At 46.9% G+C, this 18,065-nt stretch overlaps 1 protein-coding gene across 6 annotated transcripts in view; it reads left to right on the top strand.

Annotated features, from left to right (window-relative positions):
* Window positions 1-10,116: 10,116 nt before the first annotated feature.
* Window positions 10,117-18,065, top strand: part of ZBTB17 (zinc finger and BTB domain containing 17) — a 31,821-nt gene continuing 23,872 nt past the window's right edge. For 5 of the 6 annotated variants that reach the window (XR_003522874.2, XR_003522873.2, XM_027609859.2 and 2 more), the window contains exon 1: window positions 10,117-10,248. Coding sequence is in view for 3 of the 6 variants with exons in the window: in XM_027609859.2 (XP_027465660.1) it covers window positions 10,242-10,248 (7 nt within the window). In the remaining 3 variants the exon portion in view is untranslated. Of the gene's footprint in view, window positions 10,249-12,257; window positions 12,345-18,065 lie in introns of all 6 variants that reach the window. The other variant, XM_027609851.2, reaches the window with a different exon arrangement.

The following is an 18,065-nucleotide window of genomic DNA, read 5'->3' as shown; positions in this document are numbered from 1 at the left end:
TAGGAAATGCTCACCACGGCAAGCAGAGTTACCATCTGTCACCGTACAAAAGTATTACAATATTATCAACTACATACCCCATTCCCATACTGTAGTTTTCATTTTTATGACTTCTTCATTTCATTTTAAAATTATTATTATCTTAAGATTTTATTTATTTATTTTAGTGAGAGAGAGGATGCGGGTGGGGGGAGGAGCAGAGGGAGAGGGACAAGCCGACTCTGCACTGAGCACAGAACCTGATGCAGGGCTCCATCTCACGACCCTGAGATCACAGCCTGAGCTGAAATCAAGAGTCAGCCGCTCAACCAACTGAGCCACCCAGATGCCCGGACTTATTCATTTTAAAACTGGAAGTTTGTACCTCCTTTTTTTTAAATTAAAGATTTTATTTTTGGGGTGCCTGGGTGGCTCAGTCGGTTAAGCGTCTGCCTTCGGCTCAGGTCATGATCCCAGGTCCTGGGATCGAGGCCCGCATTGGGCTTCTTGCTCAGCGGGGAGCCTGCTTCTCCCTCTCCCTCTGCCTGCTGCTCCCCCTGCTTGTGCTTGCTGTCTCTCTATCTCTGTGTCAAATAAGTAAGTAAAATCTTTAACAAATATATTTTATTTTTGAAGTGATTTCTACACCCAATGTGAGGCTCAAATTCACAACCCCAATACCAAAACTCACAACTCTGAGATCGAGTCACATGCTCTAGGAACTGAGTCAGCCAGGCGCCCCTATTTTGTCACTGGAAGTTTGTACCTCTTAATCCCCATCACCTATTTTGCCTCTCCCCCCACCCCTACCCCTCTGAAAACCATGAGTTTGTTCTCTGTATTTGAGTCTGTTTCTGTTTGTTTGCTCATTTGTTGGAAATACACTTTAAAACGAAAATTGGTACTGTTTCATTAAATGTAACAGTATCACTTCTGTACATTACTAGTAACTCTGTATGGTATAAGAATAATGGTCCCCCAAAGATACCCATGCCCTAGTCCCCAGAACCTGTGAACATGTTTCCTGACATAGCAAAAACGACTTTGCAGTTGTGATTGGGGTATTTCACTTCTAACATCAATTCTGATGTTGTGTGTTTGTTTTTTTCTTACACCAGCAAACAATTAACTGTGGTCCGACACCACCTACCTGAAGATAGCAAGATTCCACTGATTAAGGGCTCATTCCCACACGACTGCCAATCCCCGCATTGCTCATGCTAATTGTAATTCCACATTGTCATCTGTGATTCGGATTTCTAGATCAGAGCGTCCCATGACCCCCTCCTTATTTGCTAGAGTGGCACATAGAAGTCAGAGAAACATTTTATTTACTAGATTACCAGGTTTTGGCTTTTTGTTTTAGGTTTTATTTATTTATTTGAGATAGAATGAGAGTGAGAAAGATCATAGAGAGAGAGGGAGAAGCCGACTTGCCACTTGCCGCATTGGGAGAGCCCAATGCGGGGCTCGATCCCAGGACCCCGAGATCATGACCCGAGCCGAAGGAAACACTTAACTGACTGAGCCCCCCAGATGCCTCTAGATTACCAGTTTATTATAAAAGGGTACAACTCAGGAACAACCAGATGGAAGAGATGCACAGGGCAAAGAATGGAGAAAGAGGCGGAGCTTCTAATAGTCTCTGAGCCGCCACTCTTCCCGAATCTCCTCCACTATGTTCACAATTGATTAAATCATTGGCCATTAAAGCCTGAACTCAATCTCCAGCCCCTCAACCCTCCCTGACATTGGTGGGTGGGGCTGAAATTTCCAACTCTCTAATCACACTTTTTTGGTTCCCCTGGCCACCAAGCCCATCCTTAGGTGACCTAGGGTCTGTCTAAAAGTCACCTCGTGGGGCACCTAGGTGGCTCGGTCAGTTGAGCATCTGGCTCTTGATTTCAATTTGGGTCATGATCTCCGGGTACTGGGATCGGGCCCCGTGTGGGGCTCTGTGTTCGGTGTGGAGTCTGCTCTCCCTCTCCCTCTGTTCCTCCCCCTGCTCACGCTCTCTTTCTCCCTCAAATTAATAAATAAACACAAAATCTTTAAAAACTTTTTTAAAAATAAAAGTTAACCTTGTTCCTATAACTAAAGACACTTAAAAAAAAGATTTCATTTATTCATTTGACAGAGAGCACAAGCAAGGGCAGTGGCAAGCAGAGGGAGAGGGAGAAGCAGGTTCTCCGCTGAGCAGGGAGCCTAACACAGGGCTCCATCCCAGGACCCTGGGATCATGACCTGAGCTGAAGACAAATGCTTAACCGACTGAGCCACTCCGGTGCCCCCAAAAGGACAACTTTCTTGCTCTCAACACTTGCGCAATTGCAAAGGGTGTGAGGAGCTCTGTGCCAGGAACTGGACAAAGAACAGATATATACATATATGTTATTATAACATATATATGTTATTATCAATCACAGTATCACAGTATGGATTTTGAGAGGGGGAGATTATCCTGAATTATCTGAGTGAGCACAATTTAATCACACTAGTCTTGAAAATTGGCAAACATTTCCCACCTGGGTTAGGAAGAGATGTGCTGATGGAAAAAAGCCAGAGACAGGACGTGAGACTCACCCGTCATTGCTGGCTTTGAAGATGGTGTAAGGGGGCCATGAGCCAAGAAATCTGGGCAGCCTCTGTAAACTGGAAAAGGCATGAAAAGGGATTTTTTTCCCTAGGACCTCCCTGGCAACATCTTAATTTCCGCACAGTGAAACCCATGTTGGGCTTCTGACCAACTGATAAAAACTTGTGTTGCTTTAAGCCACTAGATTGTAGTACTTTGGCACAGCAGCGATAGAAAACTGATAAGGCTGTGCAAAAGTCAAAGAAAATTAAATTCTAGCTGGATATTGTTGCTTGTGTGATTTGACTTAAAAGTGACCGGGCACCTGTGGACACCTGTACTCCTGAGATCATGTGATGGGAAGGGCATGTCTCATCTGTGGTCTCCTTCCCCCCAAACCCATAACCCAGGTCTAACCATGAGAGAAATATAGGGAAAACCAAACCAAGGGACATTCTGCAAAATACCTGCCTGGTGCTCCTCAAATGGTCAAGATCATGAAAAAATAAGAGAAACCATCACAGAAGGGAGGAGACTAAGAGGACATGGCAATGAAAGGCATTGTGGGATCCTGGATTGGATGCTGGAATCAAGAAAGGATATTAGTGGGGCGCCTGGGTGGCTCAGTGGGTTAAGCGTCTACCCTCAGCTCAGATCATGATCCTGGGGTCCTGGGATTGAGCCCCCGTCAGGCTCCCTGCTCAGTGGGGAGTCTGCTTCTCCCTTTGCTTGCTGTTCCCCCTGCTTGTGCTCACACATGCTCTCTGTCTCTGAAATAAATAAATAAAATCTTAAAGAATGACCCCATGTTGTGTGATTCCATTTATAACAAATGTTCCAAATAGGCAAAGCCATAGACACAAAGTGGATTAGTGGTTGCCGGGGGGCTGGGGCAGGGGATGGGTGAATGACTGCTAATAGGTGTAAGGGTTTCTCTTTGGCATGATGAAAATGTTCTGAAATTAGAGAGTAGTGATGGTTGCACAACTGTGTGAATACAGTAAAACTGACCAAAGTGGATACATACTTGCAAAGGGTGAATTGTATGGTATGTGAATTATATATCAATTAAAGCTGTTATTTTTTTTTTAAAGGAAATGAGCTCTATCCTACTTCTCTGAATGAACTATATTTCCAGGTAACTATGGTCCTAATTGATGAGTTTACACAAGAATTCCAGGTGTACCTGGGTGGCTCAGTCCACTTAAGTGTCTGCCTTTGGCTCAGGTCATGATCTCAGGTCATGGGATCCAGCCTCGCATCAGGCCCCCTGGCTCAGCAAGGGTGGGGGGGTCTGCTTCTCTCTCTCTCCTTCTGCCTCTCCTCCCACCCCCTGCTTGTGCTCTCACTGGCTCTGTCTCTCTCTCAAATAAATAAAATCTTAAAAAAAAAAAAAAAGAATTCCAGCTGGGGCGTCTGGCTGGCTCACTCGGAAGAGCACGTTCCTCCTGATCTCGGGGTCCTGAATTTGAACCCCATGTTGGGAGTAGAGGTTATTTAAATAAATAAGTAAAAACTTAAAACAAAAAAAAAGTACTCCAACTAATAAGTGTGGAAAGAATGATAACATCAGAAATGCATCGTTTTACAACTTCTAATGAAATCATTGATTCAGGGAAGGATCTTCAAAGGAAGAAACTGTTACATGGGAAGTTGATGGGGAACTTTCCAAAGAAGGAATCGGGCTGCTCTCCCCTAGACCCACCATTGATCTTAGCACCACTGAAGAGGTCCCTGATGTGACTCAGCAGCATCTAGAACATGTTCTTAACCGAAAACGTTGGCCCTGAACCTACTTATCCCTCTCCAGTTAATTTACAGGAAATGGAGAGAAGAGCTACTCAGATGACAGCACGAGGAAGCAGAGAAATCCAGAATGTGGGATGTTCTACAGGACTTTCTCTATAATCTGACTTAAGATTCTCTCCAAAGAATATTTCAAAGAATATTCTTTAAAAAAAAAAAAAAGATTTTATTAAAAAAAAGATTTTATTTTTAAAATCTTCCATCATGGAAACATAAGATAATTTTTTAAGAGTTGCACACTGAATGATATGAGGGTTGAATGACATATCTGGGGTTTGCTTTAAAATACTTCAGTGAGGGTGCCTGGGTGGCTCAGTTGGTTAAGCGACTGCCTTCGGCTCAGGTCATGATCCTGGAGTCCTGGGATCGAGTCCCGCATCGGGCTCCCTGCTCAGCAGGGTGTCTGCTTCTCCCTTGGACCCTCCCCCATCTCATGCTCTCTCTCTCTATCTCATTCTCTCTCTCAAATAAATAAATAAAATCTTTAAAAAAAATAAAAAAAATAAAATACTTCAGTGAGGGGCACCTGGGTGGCTCAGTCATTTGGGCATCTGACTCTTGATCTCAGTTCGGGTCTAGATACCAGGGTTGTGAGGTCAAGTCCCATGTTGGGCTCCATGCTGGGAGTGTCGCCTACTTAAAGTAAGAAAGAAAAAGGAAAGGAAGGATATATTAAGCACCTGTAGCAAGGCAACTGTTGAATCTGGATGATGGGCATGCAGAAAATATTTTATTATTTTATCTAGTTTTAAAATTTTATTATTTTCTATAGTACTTTATTGTTTTTCTTCTTAAGAAATATTTATTTATTTATGTATTTATTTATTTATTTTAGAGAGAGAGGGAGTGGGGTGGGGAGGCACAGTGGGAGAGGGAGAGAATCTTAAGCAGGCTCCACACCCAGCACAGAGCCCCACGTGGGGCTTGATCTCACAACCCTGAGATCATGACCTGAACTGAAATCAAGAGTCGGACACCTAACTGACTGAGCCACCCAGGCGCTCCTTCTTTCTTTCGTTTTTTCTTTAAAGTAAACTCTAGGGCACCTGGGTGGCTTAGTGGGTCAAGCATCTGCCTTCGGCTCAGGTCGTGATCCCAGGGTCCTGGGATCGAGTCCTGCATCGGGCTTCTTGCTCAGCAGGGAGCGTGCTTCTTCCTCTCCCTCTGCCTGCTTCTTCCTCTCCCTCTGCCTGCTTATCCCCCTGCTTGTGGTCTCTCTCTGTCAAATAAATAATCTTAAAAAAAAAAAAAAACCAAAAACCCAACTCTACACCCAACGTGGGGCTCAAACTCATGACCCCGAGACTGAGTCACACACTCCACCGACTGAGCCAGCCAGGCGTCCCCATTTTTTTTTTAAGATTTTATTTATTTATTTGACAGAGAGAGACAGTGAGAGATGGAACACAAGCAAGGGGAGTGGGAGAGGGAGAAGCAGGCCTCCCGCCGAGCAAGGAGCCCAATGCGGGGCTCGATCCCAGGACCTTGGGATCATGACCTGAGCCGAAGGCAGACGCTTAACGACTGAGCCACCCAGGGGCCCCAGGCGTCCCCATTTTATCTAGTACTTTATAACATTATCCATTTTCAAAATGGACGTGAATTAAAAAGTGTATGTCAAGGATGCCTGTGAAGAGTTAAGAAAACCGTTTCATGACAAAAAAGCAGAGAAAACATCGTTGCATTTATAAATTATTATAGTGTTACATAATTCATGATTTTCAATGTGTGTGTAATCAAATTGATAAACTAAATTGTATAAATAGACATTTGTCAGTTTATCTACAGCCCTTCAAGTTATAGCCACAAGTTAGCCAACCACTAAAGTTCTCCTCGTTGGGAAAAGGCCCACGTGTAAATAATAACCAAGCTTTGGGAGGACATTAGGGTGGAGGGTGGATGAGGTTTTGGCTGGAGACTCCAGAGATGGTGAGGGACCCTGTGTGTCTCTGGGACAGCTAAGGGGAGAGGGCATTGGAGGGGAGAAGCCCCGGGGTGGAGGGAGTCAGTTAGTAATAGACTGCAGCAACACCCCCTAGTGAGAAACCAGGCAATCATAACCCTTCACTCATTCCAGCAGCAGGGGTATATACTTAGCTCCTGCTCTCAGCCACCTAGCCTGAATTTGTAGATTCCTCCTTCTGTATTGCTGTAAGGAATTTCTGGCATCTCAGCTTCATCTAATGAAGACCACTATTGGGTTTCAATTATCGATCAACCAACTGTGCCAAAAGAACCATTCTCAGCTGTTGGAACTGGGACATTAAAACCCCAAAGTCTCTTGGGGTTCACTTATATTTATAAATTCAGCCAAGTTTAATGTTATGTTCCTTCTTCCCTGACTTAACAAGTCTAAGTTACATGTATATTCTCTAGGTTTCAGCTCACTTATTAGCTAAGGCTTGCCTTTTTTTTTTTTTCCTTCCCTCCCTGCTTGCTAGCTTTCTTTCGTAAATCAGTAAATCACCTCTAGGGTCAGATCACGTGCTTGTTCCCTGGGGCACTTTGGACTGGGCCAGATCTGGAGACCAATAAAGGATAATGATCTCTGAGGGGAATCAGCATCTCTTTGCAAAGTAACTTCCTCAGATAAGGCCATTACGTGCTTTCCAGGGAAAGCAGGGTCAGTCTCATTCAATGGGAGGAGGGGGCTGCATCTAATGCATCTAAGGCAAAAGAGTTTCATTGAATTTTGGATTTGAAGAGGTAGGGAATTTAGTCATCTGCATCCACCCAAACACCTCCTTCTTGATTGCTAAGTGCCACTTGTTCCCATCCAATGCACCTGGCCAGCCTGTGAACACAACTTATATTGCAATTATATTACAATTCAGCAACCCACAGTATCATCAGCTCTGTCCAATTTTTGGCAACATTAAGCCCTGTAGCTACAAGAGAGGAGATAAATTTTTTAGAGTAGTCAGGAATGGCCCTTGCTTCTCTGGTCCTGTCTTGAGCTGAGAATTTAAACCCTAAATATTTCTTTTTTGAAAGTCTTCAGTGCAATTATAAATAGGCAGCCTACGTGACAGTCCTCACAGTGCTCACTCCCCTCTAATGGTCAGTGTGACAGCCACTCCAACCACCAAAGCCTATCTTTATTAGGCACTTTCCCCCAGGCAACAATGCTTATTGTGATAAGTGATAACTTCTGTAACTACTTTCTCCCTGCCCAAAGTAGGCTAGATCTGCATCACCTTCAAATCTAATGCCTTGACCCCTTGGAGGTCAGTTTCCTGCAGAAATAGAAACCTTGCTGGGCATTCTCTTTAAACTTTTTATTTTGAAAAAAATGTAGGTTCACATGCAGTTGGTTTTTTTTTTTTTAAAGATTTTATTTATTTATTCAGCAGAGAGAGAGAGAGAGAGCACAAGCAGGGGGAGCAGCAGGCAGAGGGAGAAGAAGCAGGCTCCCTGCCGAGCAAGAAGCCCAATGCTGGGCTCCATCCCAGAACCCTGGGATCATGACCTGCGCTGAAGGCAGACGACGCTTAACCAAATGAGCCACCCAGGTGCCCCTGTTTTTTGTGTTGTGTTGTTTATTTATTTATTTTATTTTATTTTTTAGAGAAAGAGAGCGCGAATCAGTGAGCGCAGGGGTGGGAGGCCATGAGAGAGGGAGAGAATCTCAAGCAGCTTCTGGGCTGAACTCAGATGTTGGAACTGGGACATTAAAACCCCAAAGTCTCTTGGGGTTCACTTATATTTATAAATTCAGCCAAGTTTAATGTTATGTTAAACCTGAGCCGAAATCAAGAGTCATCAAGAGTCAAATGGTCAACCTACTGAACCACCCATGCGCCCCGGTTCATATGCAATTTTAAGAAACAATACGGAGCAATTCCACCACCACCCTTCTTTACCCAGTTTCCGCCCTGCTCACATCTTGCAAAGCTAAGGTAGCATCATATCACAACCAGGATATTTACATTGATACAGTCAAGGTACAGAACATTTCCATCCTTCAAGGATCCCTCACGTTGTCTTCAGACTTCTTTTAAACAGAAAGGGATTTCATACAGAAAATTAAGTGTTTATAACATTATTGGAAGGGTTGAAAGAAGGGTCTCTAGACTGGTTCTCTAGTCATGGCTCCAGAATACCGTAGAACTCACCAACCAGAGGACATTACTTCTGCCACAATCAGGAAGATGAGGAATCAAGAAGTCATCACCGAGATTATTGCATTCAACATATTGCCAGCAAGAATCCACGGATCTAGATTTGGGGCTAGAAGCTGGTTCCCAGGCACTAGAATGCTGAGTTTGGCTGTCAGCATCTCACAGATGCTTCTGAACACTCATGAAGCTGGAGACTAGCCACTATGCACTGCTGAAAACCCTCACATTTGCATGACCTTGCTTGCCAGCAGCAATCAGCTAACATCGGTAGGCCAATGGCTATTGCCTCACTTCTGCCTTCCACCCAATCTTAGCAACTGGCAGAATCCATCTGTATCTGGAATTCTAACTGCAACTGAGTCTGGGAAATGGAATTTTAACTTTTTAGATTCTGGAAGGAATGGATGATGAGTCCCAGCTGACTACATCCAACACAGATGGACACAGAGGTAGATCTGTGTCCTTCATATTGGGAGGACAAGAGGGGTCCTATCAGATTTGCTATGATTTTCCTGTAAAAGAAAGGGCGAAGTCAACTGCTGGTGAGCTTTTTAGTTTCCCTACTGATTGTGAAGGGAGGAGTAGAGACTTGGCCAGATGGACATTTTTTGACGTTCCTCTTCAGGCCAGTGATCATGAATTTGTAGGGAACAATCTGTCCCTTTGGGTATTTTGTCCAACTGTGCACGGCTGTTTGGATGCAAGCAAAGAGAAAAGGCGCAGTTGGATTTACTGAGGGTTGGAAAGCTTACCAAATCCATGTGACAAAAAGACAAGGAAGGAAAGGAGTTCAGGGTGGTGGCAAGAGTGTTATGAAAACCCATGGGAGTGGGGCGCCTGGGTGGCTCAGTCATTAAGCGTCTGCCTTCGGCTCAGGTCATGATCCCAAGGTCCTGGGATCGAGCCCGCATGGGACTCCCTGCTCAGCGGGGAGCCTGCTTCTCCCTCGCCCTCATTCCCCGTCGTGCTCACTCCCTCTCAAATAGATAAATACAATCTTAAAAAAACAAACAAACAAACAAAAAACCTCATGGGAAATAATCAGGATCAGAAGTGAAGAAAAGAGAAAGCCCACGAACTGTGAGGAAATAGAGGTGCAGAAAAGTTGGATAGAGGCCACAGAGGGACTGTTCAAGTCGGCCGACACGTTTGTTTCCAGCACCCTCGTTCACACCGACTAATCCTAGATCTGCCCTAAATAGGAAATGGGGCAGTGGTTGGCTCAGGAGGTAGAAAAACATAAGCGGGGATCTGCAACTTTGGAGCCACAACTAGGTTCACGTCTGTGCTCCGCCACTTATAAGACGCGTGACAATGGGCAATTCATTTACTCTTCCTGAGCCTCTGATTTCCCTTCTTCAAAAGGGGGGAGAAAAAGACTATCCGACGGTTAGCGAGAGGACTTAATGAGATCATGCACGTAAAGTGCTTAACACAGTGCCTGGCACACAGTAAGCGCTAAACGCCGGGAAGCTGTTACAGTTATGTTTGGTATAGAAAACCAAGGGAGGGTTACAATGAGGACAATTCTAAGTGCAGAAGTACTGTAATACAGAACTTCTGGATAGGTAGGCGCATGCGCCTGTCCGCGGTCCTCGGCTAGCGCGGACGTTGCGCATGCGCCGGAAGTTGCGGCCGGGAAGCCAGCGAGGTCGGTTCCGCCCGACTCTAACATGGCGGCGCCCTTTGTCTGCTCTGAAGTGCCGTCCCCGGCCTTCTCGCGGCCGTGATGCACCTCCCTCTACGGTGGGGTCCGGGACATGGCAGGTGAGGGTCAGCAAGCGCCCGGGGCTGGCCGAGTCCCGAGAGCCGGCGGAGGCGGTGAAAGATGGGGCGCGGCGGGACGTCGGAGACGGTTGTGTGGGGGAGGGGAGGGAAGTGGAATGAGAAGGGAACCCGGACTGAGGGGACACCGCGGGGCAGGAGGGTGCGGGGCAGCTGGGGTGGGGGGCGCCTCCAGGCGAGCGGGCGCGGAAGGGGCGAGCGGACCGGCAGTTCCTGCGAGGGAGCGCGGGTCGCCTCCCGGGTTGGGTGACACCCCAGCTGGTAGCATCTCCGCCCCCGCCGCCCAGCTGTCACTGTCCCTTGACCCCACGCGCCGCGGCGGGTGGTCGTTCTGCGGCCGTAGGCTGGCGGGGTGCCAGGGCAGCTCACGTCGGCGGGTCGGGGCCGGAGGGCACGGACCTGCCAGAACCAGGAGGTGCTTGCAGAGTCGACACTGCCCCTGTATAAGATTATTTCATTCATTCATTCCTTCCGCAGACGGTGGCCCGGCATCTGATAGGTTGTGAGGATAGAGCAGGTGAACCGGACAGACTTGCTCCTCCTGGTGTAGTGGTTGGAAGTGTGAACTGTGGAGCCAGGCGGCCGGGGTTTGAATCCCGACTCTCTGCTTGCCCGCTGTGTTCTGAAGCACGTTAGGTTATCGCTCTCTGTCTCAGTTTCCTCAAACTTAAAGCAGAGATAATAATAAAACCTGCCTCCTAAGGTTCTAAAGATTTAATACGGTGATAGGTGCAAAGTGCTAAGAACATTTCCTGACACAAAGTAAATACTGTGTGTGTTTGTTGCTGCGATTATTTGTTTCATGAGACTCATGTGGGAGCCATAGAGATAAACAGGCACCTCTGATACTGCTATGATGGAAGAAAAGCAGAAAAGTTGTCCTTGCTCTGGAAAGAGTAGAGGCCCCTCACCCGGTCTAGGCGAATCCAGGGAGGCTTCTGCCCCCCAAGAAGCGGAGACCTAAAGGATGCTTAGGAGAGTGGAGACAAGAAAAGGGGGGAGTATTCTCAGTTGAAGATGGAGTTTGTGAGAAAGCTTAGGGGCTAGTGTAATAATTAATTTCTCTGCCTAGAGACAGAGCTGAGAGATAAGACTGAAGAAGCTGGCTGTGGTCTGGTCCTACGGGGCCTTGTAAACCTAGTTAAGGACTTGAAGTTTTAGGTTAATGGGAAGCCATTTAAGAATCAGATTTGTGGATTAGAACAATCACCTGGCTATGTGAAGGATATATTAAAGGGAGCAGGCCTGGAGACCAACGAAGAGGCTGCTAGAATAATCCAGGTGAGAAATGAGGGTGGCCTCGAGTCAGGTTAGAGGCACAGGGTGGTGAGAGAGATTTTGGAGAATTGACAAAACTTGGTGATTACTTAGATGAGGAAGTTAGAGGCAGAGAGTTGTCAGGATTGACCTCCTCTTCTTGACCGGCGGGTGGTGATGCCACTCAGTGTGATAGGGAGCAGGATGGGGAGCGGATGCGAGAAGGGAAGATACATTTAGTTTTGAATAGGTGGAAAGTGGGTGCCTGTAAAACAGTCCAGTGGTGAGCTAGCAGTTGTCATCCAGCAAAAGTCCCTAAAGTTGTGGGAAGGGGTGTGCTCACCGAGGGCAAGGGTATGAAATGAGAAGCAAGAGCGTCTGAGACACCCCACGGGAAATGCTAATGCTGTAGCAACACAGGAACCTGGGCACAGTCTTGTTGCTCTTGCTTTTCAACATTGCGTTATGTCTTTTGGTAAGCAGGTATTCCTGAGCGTAGGGACCAGGAGCGGGTTTACTCATCTTTGTGCCCCAGCTGTCCAGCATGGCGTCTGACATGCAGCAGGCCAATAATGATCCAAACAGACCCGTACTGAGCACTTACATCGTGCCAGGCTCTGTGCTCAGGGCTCTGGATTTGCCTGTGTTTCTTGGATGCATAAAAGGGCAACTCTTAGGGAGCAGGTGCCTTTCGGGTTCTCATCAGATTTTCCACTTGGGTGTCTTTGATTCAGGTAATGAGCTGGAGGAGGAGAGCCAAGCTGGAGTTTACGCAGACAAACTGTCAGAAAAGAGTAGCCTGGGCTACTTGGAAATCTGAGGTATGTCTGTAATGCTCAAGGATGAAACAAACCAGGAGGTCAGTTTGTTTGTCCTTCTTCTCTAGGCTCAGCGTGACTCAAATCACCCTTTCAAGACAGCTTTTTCTTTCAAGTTATACAGTAATGACAACATCTGAGTTTGGTTGGGAAATTGTGGCTATCATTTATGCTTGGTTTACCAACAAAGACCAGACTAGGTTAATCACTGGGCAAATGCTCACACCTTGTTTTAATCAAGTACAACCGAACATGCTCCAACAACGCAATTCCAAAATACAGTGGCTGAAACAAACTCAAAGTGTATTCCTCCCCTCTTATTAAACGTCTGGAAGTGGGCATTCCAGAGCTGGTAGGGCGTCCTGCTCTGTTCTGTGAAGTATCCAGGAACAGGTTCTAGTGATCATGTGGCTCTCTTTGCTCAAACCCAGGCTTCCATCTCATGGTTGAAGCTGGCTGCTGCAGCTCCTGCCATTGTGTATACACTCCGTCTGGCAGAAAGGGAAAGACAGAGTGGGGAGCACATGTTCATTGCTTTTAAGGTTCTAATGTTTAAAGATACATATTTTTGTACAACATGTCCCCAAACACAAGCATCTGGTGTACAGCCAAAGAGCGAATCATGACTGTTCCAATGCTGGAGGGAAAGCTGGCTGAGAGAGCCTGCTTGGTCCCTCGTGTGACTGAATTGCTGTCTCCAAGGCTTGGGCCCAGCCTGAAGGGAAGTCCACTGCATTGGTGGAAGAGGCAGGCTGCTCTGGCTTTGGGTAGGTTGATGTTGCTTGGGCCCAGGGAGTCCAGGCTTGTTTATGCATTCAGTGTTTTCTGTGTCCGGGGTGTAAGACTGGATCCCGGGAGCAAGGAGCTCTTAGCTATGTGGATGATCACGATACAGTACAAGGAGCACCACGGGGGAGGCACAAATGAGAAGGATGACTGATGTTGGAAGGCTCTACCGAAATGGGGAGATTAAGAGTGAACAGCGTGCTTGGATTATCTGTACAGGTCTCCTCAGATAGAGGCAGCGAAGACTCTGATGTTGGGTGTGAATCCCTGCTTCCCTGTGTCGTGGCTCTCTGAGGGCCAGTTACTTCACCACCGTGCCTCCGTTTCCTCATCTGTCAAATAGCGGTAATGGTATCTAGCTCCCAGAATTGTTTAGAGAGATCAAGCACGTACTTCACAGGGTTTGCCGCATAAAGCGGAGTTACCTCCTGCTGCAAGGTGCGGGGTGGTTCGAAGCCAGAGAGGCTAGTGAGGACTGCAGTCAAAGAAGGCCCAAACCTGTAGGGAAACCAGGTTGCGGCCTCCCTCAGGGCAGGAATTATCCAGATTGCGCAGAGGGGGTCAGCAACTGTGCTGTGAGTTCTACCAAGCTCTCTACTGAAAGGTGTCCATCTGTGGATTCTCAGAGACCATACTCTAAAAGGTCTGGTGAGGGGTCCTTTGGGAAGGGAAGGATTCCCTCTGTCTAATTTCCGCAAGCTCAAATGCTTCTGGAAAGCCTTCTCTGGGCCCTACCCAGCCATCCACCCCCTGCTGAGTTTGGAGCTCCTTCTCCATTGATTTCTTAGCATCCAGCACTGATCTCTCCGTGCATTCATATCTCACATTATAATCCTGGGTTTCTTTGTCTCCTTGTTGGCCCCCAGCATCTTGCAGGCAGGGACAGGGGATCATTTCTCCTGGTAGCCCCACTGTGTAGCTCATTTCCTGGCACATAGCTGGTGCTCAGTAAATGTTGTTGGAGGGCGGATGATCAGCCCTGATTGGCTGAAGAGGAACTGGCAGGCTGGCCAAAACTCCAATGTGATTTGGGGTAGCGTGCTATCAACTGAAGGAAGGAGAACCTGATGGTTGATTTGGTATCTGGCTGGACTGTGGACGTAAACATGGTGAACTGTATGACCTGAACGATGAGAGTTTAGGTCAGAAGATAGTTTCTCTGTCTTTTTCCAGTAGAGCATGGTTTCTCAGCCTTGACGTTATTGATATTTGGGCCTGCATAAATCTTTGTGGTAGGCTGTCCTGTGCACTTCAGGATGATTATGGCACCCCTGGCCTCCACCCATAGATGCCCGTAATACCCACTCACCTGCAGCTGTGACCATGGACCATGTCTCCAGACATTGCCAAACGTCTCCTGGGACAGATCATCCCCAGCTGGAACCTGCATATAGGGTACTTCTAAGTCAGGCATCCCTGGGCTCATAGTACTTCTTATACTTATTAGATGTGTCCCTTTGGGCAAAATACTTGGTCTCTCCAAGCCTCAGTTTTCTCAGTTGCAAAGTGGGGATACGATGACCTCACACATAATTTTATTGGCCGGAATTATCGATGAGGTAATGCATGTAAAATGCTTATTTGAGTCCCTGACTCCATTATTGGTGACTGGTGTTATTATGTGTTAGTTAGGAGAAGAGGACCCTTGAGAGGGTCAAGAAAGAAAGTGTGCAGAGGAAGAAAAAAGATGGTAGAGGAATATGCACAAGGTGCACAAATCAGAAGGTTCTAAAGAATGTGCCATGGAGGGGCACCTGGGTGGCGCAGCCAATTAAACATCTGACTCTTGGTTTCGGCTCAGGTCATGATCTCAGGGTCGTGGGATCGAGCCCTGCGTCAGACTCCACGCTCCCTGCTCAGTGCAGAGTCTGCTTGAAGATTCTCTCTCCCTCTCTGCCCCTCCCACTCATCCTCTCTCTCTCTAAAGTAAACAAATCTTAAAAAAAAAAAAAAAAGGATGCACCATGGAGAGTAAGTCATGCTTCGGTGCCTGACCCAGTTCCCCTCTCAGATAAATGTTAATAGTATCTGTGGGTCCTTTCAGAGCTATTCCATGTATCTGTATGTCTCTGTGTATGACCAGGGAAGACCATTTTTATTTAAAAAAAGTTTTTTTAAAGATTTTATTTATTCATTTGAGACACAGAGATAGCATGAGCAGGGGGAGAGGCAGAGGGAGAAGCAGGCTGCCTGCTGAGCCAGGAGCCCAAAGTGGGGCTCTATCCCAGGACCCTGGGACCATGACCTGAGCAGAAGGCAGATGCTTAACCAGCTGAGCCACCCAGGCACCCAGAAGACCTTTTTTTAAAGATTTTATTTGTGAGAGAGAGAGAGAGAGAGAGAACGCACATGTGCACCAGTGGGGGGAGGGGCAGAGGGAGATGGAGAAGCAGACTCCCCGCTAAGTAGAGAGCCCGATGTGGGGCTCAATCCCAGGACCCTGAGATCATGACCTGAGGTGAAGTCTGATGCTTAACCCACTAAGCCACCCAGGTGAATAAAAGACCATTTTTAAAGAGTCACATGGTTTGATTAGGTTGCATAGACAGGAGCTCCTGCGAGTAGGAGGGCAGCTGCTGTGGGTGGGGTTTCGGGGTGTCACCAGTTTGCCATGTAAACGACCAGGTGGCTCACTCTTTTCTGGAATTCCTCGAAGGGTGGTGCCTGAGCGGGTGGGAGAAGGTACCCAGACCCGCTGTCTCGGCAGGGTGGCACCACGAAAGGGAGGGACCCAGCCCGAGAGAACATGAAAAACTAAATACACTGTGTGCCCAAAGCAGGTTGTCCTGGAGACCATTATCTCCTCCTTTTGCCGGCCAGTTTCTAGGTGATTGAAATAATAAAGGTCAAAGAGTAAGCCTTTCAGCACTGAGGGGCTTATGCATTGGCTGCAGGCTGTGGGTTGAGCGTCAGCACAGGGCCCTGGCCCTCTCAGTGGTGCTCGGGCCAGCAGCAGCTTGACCTCAAGTCCAAGGGCCAGTTAAAGTAGACTTCCGTCTACTTTAGATTCGACAGGAAGCCAGGGCTTGGGCTCAGGGAGTCAAGCCTGCTTGTTGGGAACTGGAGACACGTAAGCCTTGAGCTTCAAAGGAGGAAGCAGAGGGCCTGGTTAGAATGGAGAGTTGCACTCCTGTCTACACGGCGGCAGGCAGAGGCTCGGAGGTGGCAGGTGGCGGTTCCAGCTGAGGGTGGGACCGGCTGGAAAGCAGGTGTGGTGGGTTTTGTTGTAGCATCAGAAACCTGCCGGACAACTTGACGAGGACAGCTGACACTGCGTGACATCTAGGGGGATTGTTGAGAGAGTAAATCCTGGGAATCCTCATCACAAAGAGAAGATTGTTTCCCTTTTCTTTCTTGGGTCCCTATGAGAAGACAGATGTCAGCCAAACCTGTTGCGGTCATCATTTTGCAACACATGGAAATTCAAACCACCTGCTGTACACCTTAAACAGAGACAGTGATGTGTGTCAGTTATTTCTTGGTAAAACTGGAAAGAAAAACCAAACCGAAAAAGAAAAAAAAAAAAAGAGAGAGAGAAACAGAGAAAGGAAGGAAAGAAAGAAGAAAGAAAAGAAAGAACCGAGCGGGCGCCTGGGTGGCTCAGTTGGTTGGGCGACTGCCTTCGGCTCAGGTCATGATCCTGGAGTCCTGGGATCGAGTCCCGCATCAGGCTCCCTGCTCAGCGGGGAGTCTGCTTCTCCCTCCGACCCTCTTCCCTCTCGTGCTCTCTATCTCTCATTCTCTCTCTCTCAAATAAATAAATAAAATCTTTAAAAAAAAAAAAAAAAAAAAGAAAGAACCGAGCTTCTTGTCTTAAGAGCCCTGGCAGCGGAACCTGATCTCCCCGCCCCACCCACACCACTTCCCATGCTGGAGCTGTTCAACTAAGCAGCCACCTTCCTGTCCCGGAAGGGCAGGCGCTGCCGCCCAGCGGGAAGCCGTGTCTCCATGGCTCCGAAGCCTGCTAGGTGAAGCCCTTCTCATTCTGGTAGTCTCGGGGCACCCGGGGCCCGGTCAGGGACTTTCCTGGTTCACTGTAACTCAGCTGCCCAAGTTCATGCTTCCAAATATTGTTGCAAGTTAGAAAGAACATTGTTTAATTTTGTAAGTTGTTAAATACTGAGTAGATGCAAAGGAATACGCACAGTATAAAGAATAAAGATACAAGGAAACCCATGTACCCCATCAGTCAGTTTACAAATAATGTTACGGTTAGGTTTGGAGCGCCCCTCCCTGATCGTGGCCCACCCCACTCCCAGGTCATCGCAGGTTTGCTTTTATCACTCTCTTGCCTTCCTGTAAAGTTTTACTGTGTGTATTCGTATTGCTAAACAATGTGTTGTCTCATTTTGCATGCCTTTGAACTTAATATAATCACGTTGTTTTCTTCCGTGTCTTAAATTGTTGGCTTACTTGACTTTCTCAGATGGATATGTTCTGTTGCAAGAGAATTTATTTGTCCTTTCTCTTGCTGACGGACATTTGGATTGTCTTCGTTATTTTGCTGAGACAGAGTGCTGCTGTGAACATTTCTGGAGCATACGTGCAGCGTCTGCAGGGTACAGGAGTGGGACTGAATCACAGGGTGTGTGAGCTTCAGCTCGACCAAATAATACCTGTTTCCAGAGTGCTTTCCCCAGTTTACAGTTCAACTGACAATTCTGTTTATTTCACATCCTCCCAACTCTGGTTTTACTAGACTTTAAAATTTTTAGTAATCTGATGGGAGTGATATCTCATGTGGTTTTGATTTGCATTTTCATGATTATTAGTGGGCTAAGCATCTTTTCATGTACTTATTGGTCATTCAGGTTTCAGCTTCTGTGAAACAGCTGCTTAAATCTTTTGCTTATTTTCCTATCTGGTTGTCTTTTTCTTGTATATAGACTTCTTGTTTGGTTTTGTTTTTTATTTTGTATACTAATCCTTTGTTGGTTA

This window comes from Zalophus californianus, chromosome 4 (genome assembly GCF_009762305.2).
Source record: "Zalophus californianus isolate mZalCal1 chromosome 4, mZalCal1.pri.v2, whole genome shotgun sequence".
Taxonomy (NCBI): domain Eukaryota; kingdom Metazoa; phylum Chordata; class Mammalia; order Carnivora; family Otariidae; genus Zalophus; species Zalophus californianus.
This window is presented reverse-complemented; position numbering and strand designations above follow the sequence as displayed.